The sequence below is a fragment of the Hippoglossus stenolepis genome, chromosome 5 (assembly GCF_022539355.2).
Source record: "Hippoglossus stenolepis isolate QCI-W04-F060 chromosome 5, HSTE1.2, whole genome shotgun sequence".
Lineage (NCBI taxonomy): Eukaryota > Metazoa > Chordata > Actinopteri > Pleuronectiformes > Pleuronectidae > Hippoglossus > Hippoglossus stenolepis.
Window position 1 is genome coordinate 9,232,393 of NC_061487.1, and position 14,868 is coordinate 9,247,260.

Consider the following 14,868-nt stretch of genomic DNA (forward strand, 5'->3'; position numbering starts at 1 on the left):
AGTAAATGTACATGTTTGAATTCCATTTTCATTATTCTGAGATAACTACAGCAACATAAATTATATACAACTTCAAACATGTGAAATTTCCAACAAGATTAATTACTGAGTGATTTAAGAAGAACATCCCTTACAGCTTTGATGAGGTTGAATAAGGCTCAGATGTCTTTTCTTCCATCGAAGCATGAAGCAGATATCAGAATATAAACCGAGTTCACTCCTGTAATAAATTCATATTTCGAAATAATTTGCTTACATTTGAATAAAAGGGCAACTGTCTGTAAATGAACTTCTAACTTGTCTGAGCCTGTATGAACCACAGATAATGCAGCATCACACTAACTTGATAATGAAAGTGTTTTACTCCTATACTTACTCTGGGTTTCACAGGAAATTTACTTTGCATCTCAGAATAAAAATAACTTTTGTTCCTCTTTTTACTCCTACAGGTAACTTAATTAAGAATGAACAACAACAACAGTGACACGTTCTTGTTGCTGATCAAGGGGGAAAACCAACCACATTTGAATTAATTTGAATTAATAAAAAAATTTATTTGGATGTGCAACAAATTTCACACACTTATAGATATCAATACCCTGACATGTCTGATTTTTTTCATCAAGATTCATGAATTAATGTTGAAAAACATCCTATCTCACAATGTGGAATAAAGTGAAAAAATATTTCCTAGAACCGCCCCCTGACCCTAATCCCTAAACCTCACCCTTCGGATCTGCACCAAGATTTAACGGGTTCGTCCTTGACACATACCACATCCTTCCAACATTCTTTTGTGGTTATCCATTCAGTAGTTTTTTGAGAAATCCTCCAAACTAACAAACAAATGCAGATGAAAACATAATGTCCTCGGCGGAGGTAAAAATACACCTTGTCCTGTCAGCTTTGAATAACAGTTGCCAAATTTACATTTACACATGTAGAATCAGCAATATTTCATGATCAGTATCAAGATGTTCAGTCAGTAACCTGAGGAAAAAATGTAAGTAGAACAGTGTGTCTGTTGTTCTTTTGACCATCTTGTGTGCAAACATGATCAGTACCTTACCTGAAGTACACGTATAGGGTTTATGCTTTAATAAAAAAAATACCCATACTGCACTGCTTGGCAGCAGAGGTAGTCCTGGAATATTGATTCTGCTACACATGCAAAGAGGTGGAAAAAAAAGAATGAAGAGTGTGCTTATCTAATAAAACACAATATTTCATCGGCGAATCTGCTACAACACCATGGAGATGAACAGAATAAGAGAAGTTTTAAGTTTTATTCAATCTCCAGTCCAGTAGGTGGCGATAGCGAGCCTGTAAGCAGGTTTACCAATCGCCATTAAAACCCAAAGAAGACACACTGCACTTTGTTGTCGGGAAGCAAATCTCGCACAAAACCGCGTGAGTTCCAAATCCCGTTCCTCTTTCAACTCTCCTCCAAGATGGTAGGTGCTATCGTGAAGCCCTCAGCACTGAACTAGAGATAAATCTGTGTCCATCCTCGTGCGTTCGGCCAGGAAAAGTATCACCCGGTGACATTTTGTTGAGCGGTCCCCTCTGCTGCGTGGTTCCTGGCTGTTATTACACACATTTATTAATTATACAGGGATTTGTGAGCAGTTGCCTGTGTGGTAGCTTGGCCTCCGGCTGCTGCAGCTAGCCTGCGCTTTCTGTCCAGTGGTTAGCTTGAGTTAACGTGAAGCCACCGTTGTCTTCATTAATGTGACACAAGTAGCTGCTGCCAATGTTAGAACCGACGCTGAATACTGTGCTAAACGCGTATTCTGCTGTGAGCGCTAAACGCGTAAAACTGCCTGTGAGCTAGCGCTAGCTTCTGAGAATGCTAGGCAGCATGTAAGTACCCGGGGACATGGGCTGGACCGGCTGAGCGCGTTTTACTATTGCAATGTGTTTGCTGTGTCCCGTTTTGAGTTTATGTAGTTTTGCACTCCAGTGTTTTAAGTTGACCGGCTGTCTAACCCGCCGTGATGCCAGACTAGACAGGTTTTCTCGGTGTTCTGAATTGTTGCTAACCAGCTAGCTTCACACCTCTAGAAGCCACATTCACATTAGTGAGGGTTGAAGTTCAGGTGTTTTAATCTTCATCCATTGTTTCCAAACAGCCGACCAAGGCGACCAAGACCAGGAAGCTCCGAGGACACGTCAGCCACGGACATGGTCGTATCGGTGAGTATCAACATCCCATGTACCCGAGTGCTGAGTAGTTTTAGCTGCTTAAGTGTGTTTATGTCACTGTGATAATGAACATTATTTCGTCCATCTGAACAGGCAAGCACAGGAAGCATCCTGGAGGTCGTGGTAATGCTGGTGGCATGCATCACCACAGAATCAACTTTGACAAATAGTAAGTGCTGCTCAATGTGTCGGAATGGCTGAGTAGGAGAGAAGTGTTTGTTTTAGTGTTCAGCTGATGTCACATGAACCTGTCTTTAGACTGTATTTATGTTAAAGTGTGTTACAAAAATAATGCCCTGCTGGTGTTAAAACTTTCTTCTGTTGACACACATCTTATACTTGAGAGTGTGGTGTAGAGAATGGTATAGTAGTCAATACTATGACATTTCTATGATTCTTGATATCCAACTCAATACTTAACCAAAAACTGAACAATAAATCCCACTTACTTTAACACGCACTGCTTTATCAAAATATTTGAACATACAAAACCAGTGATTATGTAACCTTCTACGGACTAAGAAACAACAGAGGCAGCACATGCAATGTACTAACACACCTATATAAGTGCAAGGCTGCCAAGGAGACAAAAATACAACTCTCTGTGGTGTTTAGTGAAGTGGGCAGATTATCTGGGAACACTGGAAAAGTAATATGCAGTGCAGCAATCCAAGGACAATTCAATTGCATTATGTTGTAGTTTGGAAAGGCAGTGTCTGTAAGATTCTTCAACATATTGTATGGTAATCATTTGTATTATTCAGTTTCGTCTCATCTACATGATGGAAGGACGGTTGTTATAATGTCACAATGAAAATGGAATTTACGAAGTAAATGCAACTGCATGCCCGTGTTTACTGCACTGTTAATATGAATGTGTCTAGGAGCAATTCCTGACAAAGGTGTAGGTTTGTGTTTATCAGCAATAGTATCTACATGTCAATGCAGATTAATAAACAGATTTTCTATATTCCAGATATAGGACACTGACATTTGTGTGAAACATTCATTCATCAGTTGAGCATGGCATTGTATCTCATGCCTGCATTCCTGCTGATGTGTTAGTCAAGTAATGGATAATCTTTGTGTAGAGACTAGAGTCTCACCTTGACACAAAATCATTGTCTTGGTGTGCTTGAGTCCTCTTAGAGTGAAGACTGGTCCTATTCACCGACTGGCTTTTTGTTGGTCAGTCACCCACATGGGCAGTTACAAAACTTCTATCATGTCTCGGTCTAACTTTGCTGACTCATCTTGTGCTTGTATCACACACAAGATTTATGGTACAGCAATACTTTTAACTAAAGATTGATTACTTGTCCAAGAGATGACCTATATTTCCTGTCCTGTCATTCGTGACATACAATGAAAGGACTGGTTGTATTGCAGTAAACCTTACATCTGTATTTTCTGTTGACCCTCAGCCATCCGGGCTACTTCGGTAAAGTGGGTATGAGACATTACCATTTGAAGAGAAACACCACCCACTGCCCCACTATCAACCTGGACAAGCTGTGGACGCTGGTGAGCGAGCAGACCAGACTCAACTATGGCAAGAAGCCTGAGGGTCCCGCCCCCATCATCGATGCTGTGCGCGCTGTAAGTGTTGGCCAAAAAACTCTCATCCCTTATTACTGTTAAAACAATGCAGAGTTTGGGTCATTGGGAGCCTGAATGTCCATGACTCATCACATCATGGATGTAAAAACGAACAAAGTTATAATTTCAAATGTCAACCATAGTGTTACCAGTTTAATTTAGAGGTTAAATTCACATCTGCAATGTCTTACACAAACTCTGTAATTAACTTATTTTTCCTAAGGCTACCCGTGTTGAATTACCCCGATAGCTAAAGCATAAATTTCTGTTATTTGAGAAGGTTTTTTTGCTTGGCGTTACAAACCTTGTTAATAGTCCAAGTAGTAAGTAATTGATTTTTGAAGCTCTAATTTTGAGACAATGGCATTGCTGATAAAAATGTGAAAGCTCTGTAAAAGTACTGCTGAAGTGTAATTATGCATACTCCCAACATATTGCCATGATATCTGTAACAAATTACGTTCTCTCACTTTTGCAGTCAAATTCGTTTTACTTAGAGATAGAATGAGTTGTGCAAATGAATGTAATGTGCACACGTTCAGTGCTCTGTCATTTCCTGTTAAGTATGGGCAATTATTGCAACTTAAGCCTCTGTACAGTTTGTACATGAAAACAGCGGAGTGGCATATTGTCAGATGGTGATACTTGGTTTATTTAGCTATGGTGCACTAATGTGTCTTATATTTTTACAGGGCTACTACAAAATTCTTGGCAAAGGCAAGCTGCCCAAACAGCCTGTGATCGTCAAGGCCAAGTTCTTCAGCAGAAGGGCCGAAGAGAAGATCAAGGCAGTGGGAGGAGCCTGCGTGCTGATGGCATAAAACTCTTGTCAGTGTGTTTTTTGCAAAAATAAACTGTATAAATGGGAAAGTGTTTGTCATGTCTGATTTCTAATGGCACAATGAATAAATGTACTACGCAATCTTTGCAAAGGCAAATGTTACAATGTTTTAGTACATTGAAGAACGTCCTTGTCAGGATCACTTGCACTGATGTGTGCACAATTATGACCACGTTACATGGATGAAGGCATCCAGGACATCTGATTTAAGTCAAATTTAGACTAGGGACAGCTCACTGAGAGGATACTGAACTTCATAAAACAATGTTGACTTATTTGGTTAATGAGTTTCTTTTTCCAGTGAAAGAATACAGACTTGGTTGTGAAAACCACTAAAGATTTGATGCAGCAATAATTTTACATTGGGCGTTCACTGCAGTTTTGATAAATTGAGTAGGGGAACCCTGGAAACTGGTTGGTGGCAGTGAATCTTGGTGTAGAAACATCAGGAGGGAAGGAGTTGGTATACAAGTCTTTGGCAAGGAAGCTTCTGAAGCCTAGACATTAAATCATTAAAAGTGATGGTGCTAATTGTCAAACTTGACGGCCAACAGAAGGACACCTGTTTATTAACTTACCAAACGGTGACTTATCTGTCCAGCAAGTATTTTAAACCTTATCTTAGAGACTTAACTGCAGAATTTAATATGGAGCAAAAAGCTTTATTGTTATGCATCAAATTACTTTTTTCAAATATAATGACTCATTAAAAGTCCTGAGCCTCAGACTGGAGTTACGTTTTTAAGGTAAACAAAGATTAAGGGTGCAGCCTTACAAACACTTCTTTTATGAGGTGAATGAGGATTTTTTTGAAACTCACTAGATGATTATTGGCATGTTTGCAAACCCTTCCAAATGTTTGGAGATAAACCTCCACGTTACTGGGTGCTGGGGGCGGGGGGCGGGGCTTAGCATGCAGCACTTCCTGTCCTGACACTTTGACACAGCACAGCCACGAGCGGAGAGTGAAAGTGATGCTTCACACACTTGCAAGTGGAAAATGTGAGAACTAAACGATAAAGGTAAGTGACAGAAGAAGCGTGGGTTTCTCTGAAGCGTTGTTTTTACGTATCAGTGTCGTGTTTCTGCGCATTTTCTCTCAACGCAAACACGTAAACCATCTCCTCACTGGATCACTTGCATGAAGCGACTTTAGAAGCGGACACGTGAGATTGCAGCTGTTTCTGTTGAGCTCGTGAAAACTACGGCTGACTTTACGAAGAACGTGAGTTGCTACGAAACAAAACAAAACAGCCGCATTCTATCAAAGCTTAGAGTGGCGTTAATCTTCACGCATGCGCAGTTTCGTTGATTTTCTGCTGCGTTCGCTTGTCCTGTATTAATTGTGAGACGTAGAATAAAGTAGCTCATGATCAGATGTTTGTGAATAAAGCCACCAAACCTATATTACTACTGACCGTTTAAAGTTTTTGTTTGTTTTAAAAACAAAAATGTTTTGTTATTTGTCGTTTTTCAGGTATATCTTATTTTAAAAGGCCAGCTCCAGTTGATTATTTGTGATGATTTGCTTCTATTATAAGTTCATAGTAAATGTACCATCTTCGGCTTTTAGGATGTTATTCAAACAAAACAGGTGATGATAGTAGCCTATACAGGCTTGGGCTTTAGGAATGTGTCTCAGACATTTGGCACAGTTTCCTGGCATTTATCTCTTACTGCAGAATAACTGATAGTGAAGATAGTTGTTAGTTCCACCACACTTCTTACCCCTTCTTATCCCTTTAAGTTAGTCTAAAAAAATTGAAAATACTGGAAAATGTCAGTGAAGTAAAATTGCTTAATGCACAGCTGTCACAAATGGTCAGGGAATCTGCACCAAATTGCTCACACTCGCTCTTGTACTCACCTCAGTGAGTGACAACCATCTTTGTTTTTTGCTAGTGGAAAATGTCAATCATATTTTCCCATAACCCAAGATGACGCGTTCACCTTTCTAGTCTTATCCAAACCAATAGTCTAAACATACTCCGTTTCATATCATTGAAAACTAATACCATTATCAATGTTACATTTGAGCAGCTGTTAAGTTTTGGTATCTTTGCTTAGTATCGATTGTTGATTTTAATTGTCATTTCATTTCAGCTTCACATCAAACCATCAAATCAGTCCAGTGTATATTTGGAATAAAGCTCAAGTCTACTGGTCTTCACTGTGAGGTAAAGTAAAAAAATAAACTGCCTGAGCCAATGCTCTCTACTTGTTCCTCCTCTCAGGTGAAGGTGTTAGAGATAAATGTCTAATACTGGGCCAGATACTAAGACTAGACTTCTTTTCCAACACGTATACTCTATTACTACAGGAGTCTTCAATTGTTGGTCGAAATAATTCACTGGAGAAGGTCAGAGTTCAATGCAGTAGAATTTATTCTTTTACAAGTGATAAACCCGAGCTGGCTCCAGAGCCCAACTGAAGACTAAGCTTCAGACCTTCTGCTTATATGCTCAACTCCGTCTCTGCTGTTGACCGTTCAACCAATCAGGAGGTGGCTTTCTCTACCTCCTTTCTAGTTCAAAACTTCTGATTTGTCCCGAATCTAATGATGACATATTTCCTTTAGTGAATTTTGGCATTTTGGTAAATCACTGGTTTTTAATGGTATATTAAATCACTGGTTATCTTCAGTCCAATTCTGAGACCTATTATAAATCTTAGAAATTGGAGGCCTTTGAACTGAGCCTTTAATCGGTATGACTTCATATACCATTTGAAATCTCAGTCATCGGAGGCCTTTGATCTGAACCTTTAGTTGGTATGGCCTCATTAGCCTGCCGCTGCAACTTAAAAACATAGTATAAGAACTTAAGCTTGCAAAGAATAAATGTATCCCGAATTTTCTACATCTAAGGTCACCTGAGTTTTTACATGACTTGGTCATGACAAGCCACGCCTGGCTGGAGTCTTCCCTGCAGCGCTCTGCCAGTCTGGGTCTCGAGGTGCTGCAGCGGGCCTCCAGGCGCAGCGTGGACTGGACCAGCACTGGTACATCCCAGACCCCGACTACCATAGAGGAAGACACGCAAATCCCTGTCAAGGTGCCTACATGGTTTCTGTGTAATGTCACTCCTTCAATTGGTTGATTAACCCTGACTGAGTTTCACATTAGCTCATCTATTCTCAAGTCAAGCTCCTCGCTTTTGTTGCCTTTTCAGAGATGCCACACAGAGCTAAATGATGCCTTTGCGACCCTGGCAGAGCTCATGGCACAGACAACCTATCAGTGCAAGGTCAGTAAATATCTGTGAGGTGTTAAGTCTTCACCTGATGTGTCTGTGCTCTCAGCCAGTGACCGGGAAGACTAAAATATATACTCTCTGTGCTTTAGAGGTTTTATGAGTCAGGCTGTTGCACTGACCCGACTGACAAAGAGAGGAAACACGTGTCCAGGTTCCACACTCGACCAGCTGCTGGGAAGACAACCGCCACTCTGCCAACCAGGAAACGCGTAAGAGCCTCGTACAACAGAAAGTTGTTTGAATCTACTGGAAACTAGACTTCTTTGGCCGAGATACTAAATGATGCATCTTGTAGAAAGAATATTATTTTGATATTTCTGCTGCTTCTTGAATTCAACAGTCATTAGAGGAACTTTACAGTGCTTCCACATCAGTTTCCCTTCTCCAGTCCTCCGATGCTCTTCTGCAAATACAATTTCTTTCTTCAGGGTCACGTTTCGGGAACAGGTGACGATTTCCACATCGAGGTTTCTCCGGGAACGTATGCCATCACTGCCTACATTCCAGAGTCGCAGCAGCAGACTCAGCTGGTTAGTGTCAGAGCTGGAGAGAGCATCGACCTCACCTTTAACCTCTGACCAAACCAAACCCCTTCACCTGCTTTCACAGAACTGACCAATGCTAATGCTAAGTATATGCTAAGTATACGTGTTTTGTTGCCTGCTTTACATGGAGTTTACATTTTATTTTATTATCGGAAAGGTTTCTTTCCTGCACAATGAGAAGCCATATTTTGATGCATTTTATTTATTGTATTGAAATTAAACCATGATGTCATGCACTTAACAGTATTTTACCTGCATCAGTGTAATCAAATAAAGTGTTTTTTTATTCAAACAGCGTTTTTCTTTTTTACAGACTTTATTGACACATGTCAAGTTTCATAATCTGCACTCTGACATGTTTTTCCTAAACAGTAGCGTTGTTTAGGCTGCAGTCCCACAGGTGGTCGAGGTTAAAGGTTCATGCCAAAAATGTCTATGATGTTAGCTTTTCTCCCGTTAGCACCAGGAAGTGACTGAAACATAGAGCTGTGATTGGACAAGGAGGTGCTGATCTGCGGGACAGGGAAGCTGAACTTCACAGGTTGTGAGGTCCTCCTGGGCACCTCGCTCCCTGCAGATTAACATAGAAAATGAGAAACATGCACAGATCTCCTGCAGGTTAACTGGTGTTACTTTACATTATCAGAGGCTTTTGTTGGAAACCTCAACTGCAATACCATACTATGACCACAATACCAGTGTCTGGTGCAATGGCAACAGGCAGTGGCTAAAGGATTTATGTTTTCAGGTTGTCCCATTCTTGTGAACACTGAACTGATTAGATTTTTGTCAAGGTCACGGTGGCCTTACAAAACATATTTTGGCCTCTTAAACATGATAGTTTAAGTCTGTCCATAAGGAATTTCTTCAAATTCTGACCAGTTGGCACTAGGACTCAAATATGAACTGATTAGATTTCAGGGGTCGAAGGTCACTGACCTCATTTGTAGACTGAAACTACACTGGTTGGCAGAGGCCTACTACCACAGGGTGGATTTAGGGAAGTGATATCAATAGATTTGTGCACTTTGTTGGAGCTTGACTGAATTTAAGGGGACTGTTGGGCCTTGGTGGAGATATGCACACTTTTGATTGCCATTCCAGTCTGGTGTTGACATTAGTACAAGTGTTCGTCAGAATTCAAGGTGAAATCAATAATTTTGTTATTATTTTAACAACAGCAAACATGACAGCATCTAGTTTTGAGTTGGGTTGTTTCATCAAATTGTAGGTCAACAATGAAAATAACCCCAAACATGCCATTGCACAAATACAGAGGGCATGACTTTATAATGTATCAGCATTTTCAAATGGACCGGTGTGATCCAACACTAGATCAATTTCTCAAGCAAAGTGTGTCCAACGTTCTTTTTCCTGTTTCTAAACGTTTTACCACACAGATGAATAATGATTCTGGGACCATACTTCTTTTTGTGTTGACAGTGTCCTTTCCTTCATGAGCATTTACCATGTATTTTACATGTCTGAAGGGATATCTCGATAAACATGTCACTATGTTGAACTGTCACTATGGTACTGTGAAAAACTGATCTGTACTTCAGTTTTCTCTGGATGGATGATGTTTATGCTCTTTCTCTTTTGTGCCGTAAAGCAAAACAAGATGATTTCCCTCAAAGACAAGAACTTATTAGTGTAGTGAGTGTCTGTGTTTCCCACCTGGCTGTCTGTGCTGAGGCTCGGGCCCTATACTCCTCCAGTACCTCCAGGGAGGACGTTGGTGTTTACTCCTCATTTTCACCGCAGGAGGAAACGTTGCTCTGGTCTCACCATCAGTAAGAGATGAAGAGGAACAGGACTCTGGGTCACCTTTTCCCATTTCTGTATCTTTGAGGTTCAGCCACTTATCCCGCATTGCCCTCTCAGATCCATCCATCTCTCCGAGGCTGGACCTATATCTGGGTGGAACTACGCAGGGCCGATGGTTGGCGACTGAAGGGCAGCAAGGTGAAGTTGAGCAGTCAAAGCAGAACAGCTCGGGGGGGCAGGAGGAGCTGCAGGCACAAAGCCAGCTGCACTTTTGACTCTGGGCTGATGTTGGGATTTGGAGCTCTCTGGTTATCCTGTCATAGTGAGATTCCAAAATGGGTAAAACCAGGCGGTCAGGAACCAGAGACACACAGCCGTTCCACATCCGCACCCGGAGACTCACAACACCATTAGCTGCAGGAAAAAGACTAAGATATAACAGGGCTTTACTGGGGGTGATCATGACTACATAGGACAACAATAATCTTGACATGCACCATCTTCAGTATAGAGAACATTTGTAAATTTTAATTTCTTTGTAAAGACAGAAAAGTATGAAAGCAATAGAAAAAGTGATTTTCTAGCCATTATTTGTTTATATTAAGAGTACCAGTACCCTGCCTAATAGGAAGTGATTCTGTTCTGTAAAGCGCTTTGAGTAGTATTCAAGACTAGAAAAGCGCTATATACTGTAAATACAGACCATTTACCATTCTTTAAATGTTGTTGCCGTGATGGAGATCAGCACCTGTGCTGTGTCCTTGTCTCAGTCCAATTTGGTGAAATACAAATATTCAAATATCAATATGCTGCTGGAGTTTATCCGAGGACATGTTTTTGGAATTAGCAGGTAGATGTGGAATTAGCTATTGTTCCTGTTAACAATGTACCAGTGGTTGGACAGATATCTGTCACTGAATTAGTTTGATACTTAAGAAAACCTAAAAATATCTTTCAATAAATATAATCCTGAACAGAATTATTTAGTAGAAGGTTTAATTTAATCGCTCCATTCACATTACTGCATGCATCTGTAAAAATGTTTCCTCTGCACTTCCAAAACCACCTCTGCGCTCTGTGATGGCCATAGCTCTCCCCGGCCCGTAGCTTCTCAGATTTGGTTCCCATGGCGACAGGACAGCGTCTCCAGGAACCAGACAGCGCCTATGATGCCCGAGGTGGTGGCTCACCATGTCCAGGGAGCAAACCAGCTGCCTCTGGGAGGAGACCACGCCCAAACCAGCAGTGCCTGGACAGTCAAATTCGACTACCCAGACTCCTGTGCGGCCCTGAGTTTAGACATATGGGAATAAGATGTCTCGTGATCCTTTTGCCCAGACCACCTCCGGGGGTGGTCAGGGATGAAGAGTGACCACACATAACATTTGTAAGTGTCATCGTGATCGACAGAACAGCTACTTGTGACTAAACAGTTGCTCAACCACTATCCAGAATCACTTCTCATCACAGCACGCACACACACACACACACAGAGAGAAAGACACACATGTTCTTTTACTATCACTGTGTGGACAACTCATTGATATGATGCATTCAGGAGCCACGTTCCCTACCTCCACACACATACAGTGAGACACACACAACACGACATCGGCTCACCTGAACTTGTTGTATGACAGTGCCCAGATAATACAAGCCATCCACCTCTCTCCTGGCCAGCACACAGGATCCAGGGAAGAACTCTGAATGGGCCAGGGTTCGGTCAGACAGCACACAGGAGGGGACCAGGCGGGCCGGATTATCCAGACTGGACCTGAGAGGCCAGGGTACAGCTGAAATGTGTGTGTGTCACTGGGCTGATGATTGCACCCAAAGCACAAACTATATGTATGATATCTGAGACCTGATGATCTGACAGATCATGCTTTCAAATGAGTAAGTAGTTAACCATGGAAACTGACCTGAGCAGAGAAGACATGTTGTGCTGCTGCTGTGGGATCATGACTGAAGTGGACGGACAGCGACACCCGGCTGGAGAGACGAATGGCACTGACGATTGGCTCTCAGCTACATACAGAGGAATCACCTGATGGCAGGCATAGAGAAACAGTCACAACGTTATATGTGGACATTGTCACTGTTTCTTATATCTATACTTTGTTTATCTCACACTGAAACTGGTTTGGATTGTAGGTGTAATGGATTGCAGCGTTTGTGTGTCGGCATAGTTTGTGTTTGCTGATAAATGTTGCCACCATGACTGTGGGGTATGGTGTCTTAGGATCCAGTCAATGTCAGTGTAGCTTGTTAGCTGTAGCTATCTGAATAGTAAAGTAATTGAGTAGATTATAAAAGCATAGGTTATAATAATCAATGCAGCTTCCAGGTCATGATTCCATGCTCCAATATGACATAGTGACATTTTCACAACTGGATTCAATATCAATATAGTAAATTGAACTCAGTCGTTGAAACAAACATCACCACTTAGAAAAGATATTCAAACACATGTTGATATACCTGTAACTACTGTTAGTTCTCTTGACCCAAGTATTGATTCGGTTTCATCTCTAATATTTAAGTTCTTCTCCTTCTAGTTTTTGCTTGCCATGTTGATGCATTATAGGACCTGACCTAATCTTCTATGTAGTGATCTCTGCTCTTTGTAATGAAGTCAGAGCAACCACTCTGATGAAAAACATACTATGACTATGAGTTCATGCTGGGATTCATCTAAAAACAGTGTAGCACCCTTTCCTGGCCAGAGAGGAGTCACGATCCTCTGTGACAGTCCAAAGATACGGATCCCCCGGCAGCTTCAGGGACATACACAAAAGTGAAAAGAAGTTGTGTTTCTTCTTCAATCCACCACATACCATCCAGCACACATTCTGTCATACCTTCCCCAGTTTCCCATTGGAACCATCTACAATCACATAACAGCTTCCTCCTGTGGCCTGAGTCAGACACTGCAGGTAATCTCTTGTGTTGCCGTCCAGCTGACCGTATGACTCCTGCAGATAGAAAGTGTTCACAGGCCTCCCGGCTGCCAGGGCGGGCAGAGCTCTCAGCAGGGCCTCCGGCTGGTCAGGGAGGTCCGTGGCGAGCAGGTGGACAGCGTGACAGGTCGGGTCAGAGAGGGCCAAACTCAGGGCGGCCAGGAGACCTCTGCCGGGGCCGCACCTGATGGAGTGAATCCAGGACAGAGCAGTGTACACTGTGTCAGGAGCACAGGGAAGCATGTGGTGGGACCAGCAGCTCACCTGCAAAGTGGATAACAGAAAATTTGTCCTGAGGTAAAGGGGCTCTCTGATTAAATAAAAAATGTTATATTCAAATTTTATATTCTCTCAGTAAATAGGACACTACCAACTTTGATTTACTTTACTTTTTTTTTTTAAATACCATGTTATTTAGATTAAATCATCAGTCCATCACATCACAACCTCTGAACTCAGGTATAGATAATCATGGTTTCCACAGGCCACAATGACAAACTGCCTTTAACTCATTAAACAGAAGCAATTCATTGTATTTTTTAATAACCATCCTTTATGCTAACAAGGGCGATTCAAGCCAGCTACAATAGATGATTTGTCAGTATGTTGTTCTTTCCACCTCCAGAGAGTTTTTCCTTCTCTGATCTCCTGGTGCTATACTCAGGAAACAGTCCCCCCCCCCTCACCTTGTCTGAGAACGTTACGATGTTGAAGAGAGAGTCTCTGAGTGAAGCTTTAGTCAGCAGGGTCTGGATCAGCAGCCGTTTCACTGACCCCAGAACAGCTCTCATGCTCTCTGAGCTGTCCAGGACAAAAGTGATGTTGCAGCCTTCTTTTCCCACAAACAGTGGGATCAATGCATCCTCAGACGCCCCCATCTGCCTGGATGTCATTCCAACACTGAAAAACCTGAAGGAGTGATACCATTAACTGGATTTTCAGTGGTTTCATATAGAGTCATAGATTTTCTGGAACTTATTTAGACCCTTGCTAAATTTAACATTGTAATGCTACAAATACAATGGATGATTGTATTACGTGAGCATATTAACCTATATGTTGTAGTTGTATTAAACATAACATTTGTTTTTCTTAATCTCTTGGTGTGAAAAAGTTATGTTGTCCCAAAATATTCAAATTTTTAATCTCTTTTGTAAATGGTGAGTGGAACAAGTCCTCAGATATTTTGCTCAAGTAAAAATAGCTATGCTACAGTGTAGAAATACTCAAAAGTAAAAGGACTTGAATCCAATTTTTACTTAAATATTTTACTGAAAACATAATTAGATATGCTCATAACAATGCATGCTGGCAAAATCATGTTTTATATTAAATATATATATATATACAATATATATAAAGTAATTGAAATGTGAAATACTCAAGTGAAGTACATGTAGCTCAAAACTGTAATTTAGTATCGTACTTGAGTAAATTCTCTCAGTTTCATCCCATCACTGAAACAAAGTTTAAAACTTGTGACTGACAATAACAGGAAACATAGTTATTCTGTTAATGTTCTGTCACCACAAACACAACACACAGTAAATGAAGCAGCTAAATACACAACTCTTTCCTTGTTATTTGATCTAAAGTTAAGTAAAGACTCAGGACTTTACCTACACTTTAATGTGGTGTGCACAGTCAGCCGCAGGCGTCAACTTGGCCTCACTGTTGATGTTGGTTTCTATGGAGAA

At 41.2% G+C, this 14,868-nt stretch overlaps 4 protein-coding genes and 1 non-coding gene across 7 annotated transcripts; 3 read left to right on the forward strand and 2 right to left on the reverse strand.

Moving 5' to 3' along the window:
- Window positions 1-1,355: 1,355 nt before the first annotated feature.
- rpl27a (ribosomal protein L27a) lies at window positions 1,356-4,674 on the forward strand (the record flags this gene model as incomplete). The annotated part of the gene is made up of 5 exons (XM_035156521.2): window positions 1,356-1,454; window positions 2,133-2,196; window positions 2,299-2,374; window positions 3,630-3,804; window positions 4,497-4,674. Coding segments are annotated over 5 exons (543 nt in total), but the record flags the coding sequence as incomplete, so codon positions are not given.
- LOC118110282 lies at window positions 3,293-3,422 on the forward strand. Its single transcript, XR_004696904.1, has one exon. It is a non-coding gene; the product is annotated as a small nucleolar RNA SNORA3/SNORA45 family (small nucleolar RNA).
- Window positions 4,675-5,550: 876 nt separating the features above from the next.
- Window positions 5,551-8,736, forward strand: akip1 (A kinase (PRKA) interacting protein 1). Of its 3 annotated transcripts, none has more exons than XM_035156514.2 (6): window positions 5,551-5,667; window positions 6,749-6,822; window positions 7,512-7,698; window positions 7,816-7,890; window positions 7,989-8,108; window positions 8,328-8,736. In XM_035156514.2, the coding sequence occupies exons 3-6, from the start codon at window positions 7,540-7,542 to the stop codon at window positions 8,475-8,477; spliced, it is 504 nt and encodes a 167-aa protein (XP_035012405.1). In that variant the 5' UTR covers window positions 5,551-5,667; window positions 6,749-6,822; window positions 7,512-7,539; the 3' UTR covers window positions 8,478-8,736. The 3 variants fall into 3 exon arrangements, with proteins under 3 accessions (XP_035012405.1, XP_035012407.1, XP_035012406.1); XM_035156516.2 differs by having other exon boundaries at window positions 5,570-5,647; XM_035156515.2 differs by lacking the exon at window positions 5,551-5,667 and adding an exon at window positions 5,693-5,870.
- On the reverse strand, window positions 8,733-11,557 carry LOC118109416. Its single transcript, XM_047339730.1, has 2 exons — window positions 10,122-11,557; window positions 8,733-9,015 (listed from the first exon to the last, which is right to left on the reverse strand). Exons 1-2 carry the CDS (start codon window positions 10,702-10,704, stop codon window positions 8,855-8,857), a joined length of 744 nt encoding a protein of 247 aa, XP_047195686.1. The 5' UTR covers window positions 10,705-11,557; the 3' UTR covers window positions 8,733-8,854.
- A 1,344-nt stretch (window positions 11,558-12,901) lies between these two features.
- c5h11orf16 (chromosome 5 C11orf16 homolog) lies at window positions 12,902-14,845 on the reverse strand. Its single transcript, XM_047339780.1, has 4 exons — window positions 14,795-14,845; window positions 13,858-14,080; window positions 13,073-13,435; window positions 12,902-12,988 (listed from the first exon to the last, which is right to left on the reverse strand). Exons 2-4 carry the CDS (start codon window positions 14,062-14,064, stop codon window positions 12,902-12,904), a joined length of 657 nt encoding a protein of 218 aa, XP_047195736.1. The 5' UTR covers window positions 14,065-14,080; window positions 14,795-14,845.
- Window positions 14,846-14,868: the final 23 nt, after the last annotated feature.

Excerpts from the sequence above, each read along its gene's own strand:
- akip1 (XM_035156514.2), top strand. The coding sequence starts at position 7,540 with ATGACAAGCCACGCCTGGCTGGAGTCTTCCCTGCAGCGCTCTGCCAGT. Across the intron at positions 7,699-7,815 it reads ACACGCAAATCCCTGTCAAG|AGATGCCACACAGAGCTAAA; the intron begins GTGCCTACATGG and ends TTGCCTTTTCAG. Across the intron at positions 8,109-8,327 it reads CTCTGCCAACCAGGAAACGC|GGTCACGTTTCGGGAACAGG; the intron begins GTAAGAGCCTCG and ends TTCTTTCTTCAG.
- LOC118109416 (XM_047339730.1), bottom strand. The coding sequence starts at position 10,704 with ATGTCAAGATTATTGTTGTCCTATGTAGTCATGATCACCCCCAGTAAA. Across the intron at positions 9,016-10,121 it reads GCCTCAGCACAGACAGCCAG|GGAGCGAGGTGCCCAGGAGG; the intron begins GTGGGAAACACA and ends GTTAATCTGCAG.
- c5h11orf16 (XM_047339780.1), bottom strand. The coding sequence starts at position 14,064 with ATGACATCCAGGCAGATGGGGGCGTCTGAGGATGCATTGATCCCACTG. Across the intron at positions 13,436-13,857 it reads TCGTAACGTTCTCAGACAAG|GTGAGCTGCTGGTCCCACCA; the intron begins GTGAGGGGGGGG and ends TCCACTTTGCAG. Across the intron at positions 12,989-13,072 it reads CCAATGGGAAACTGGGGAAG|CTGCCGGGGGATCCGTATCT; the intron begins GTATGACAGAAT and ends ATGTCCCTGAAG.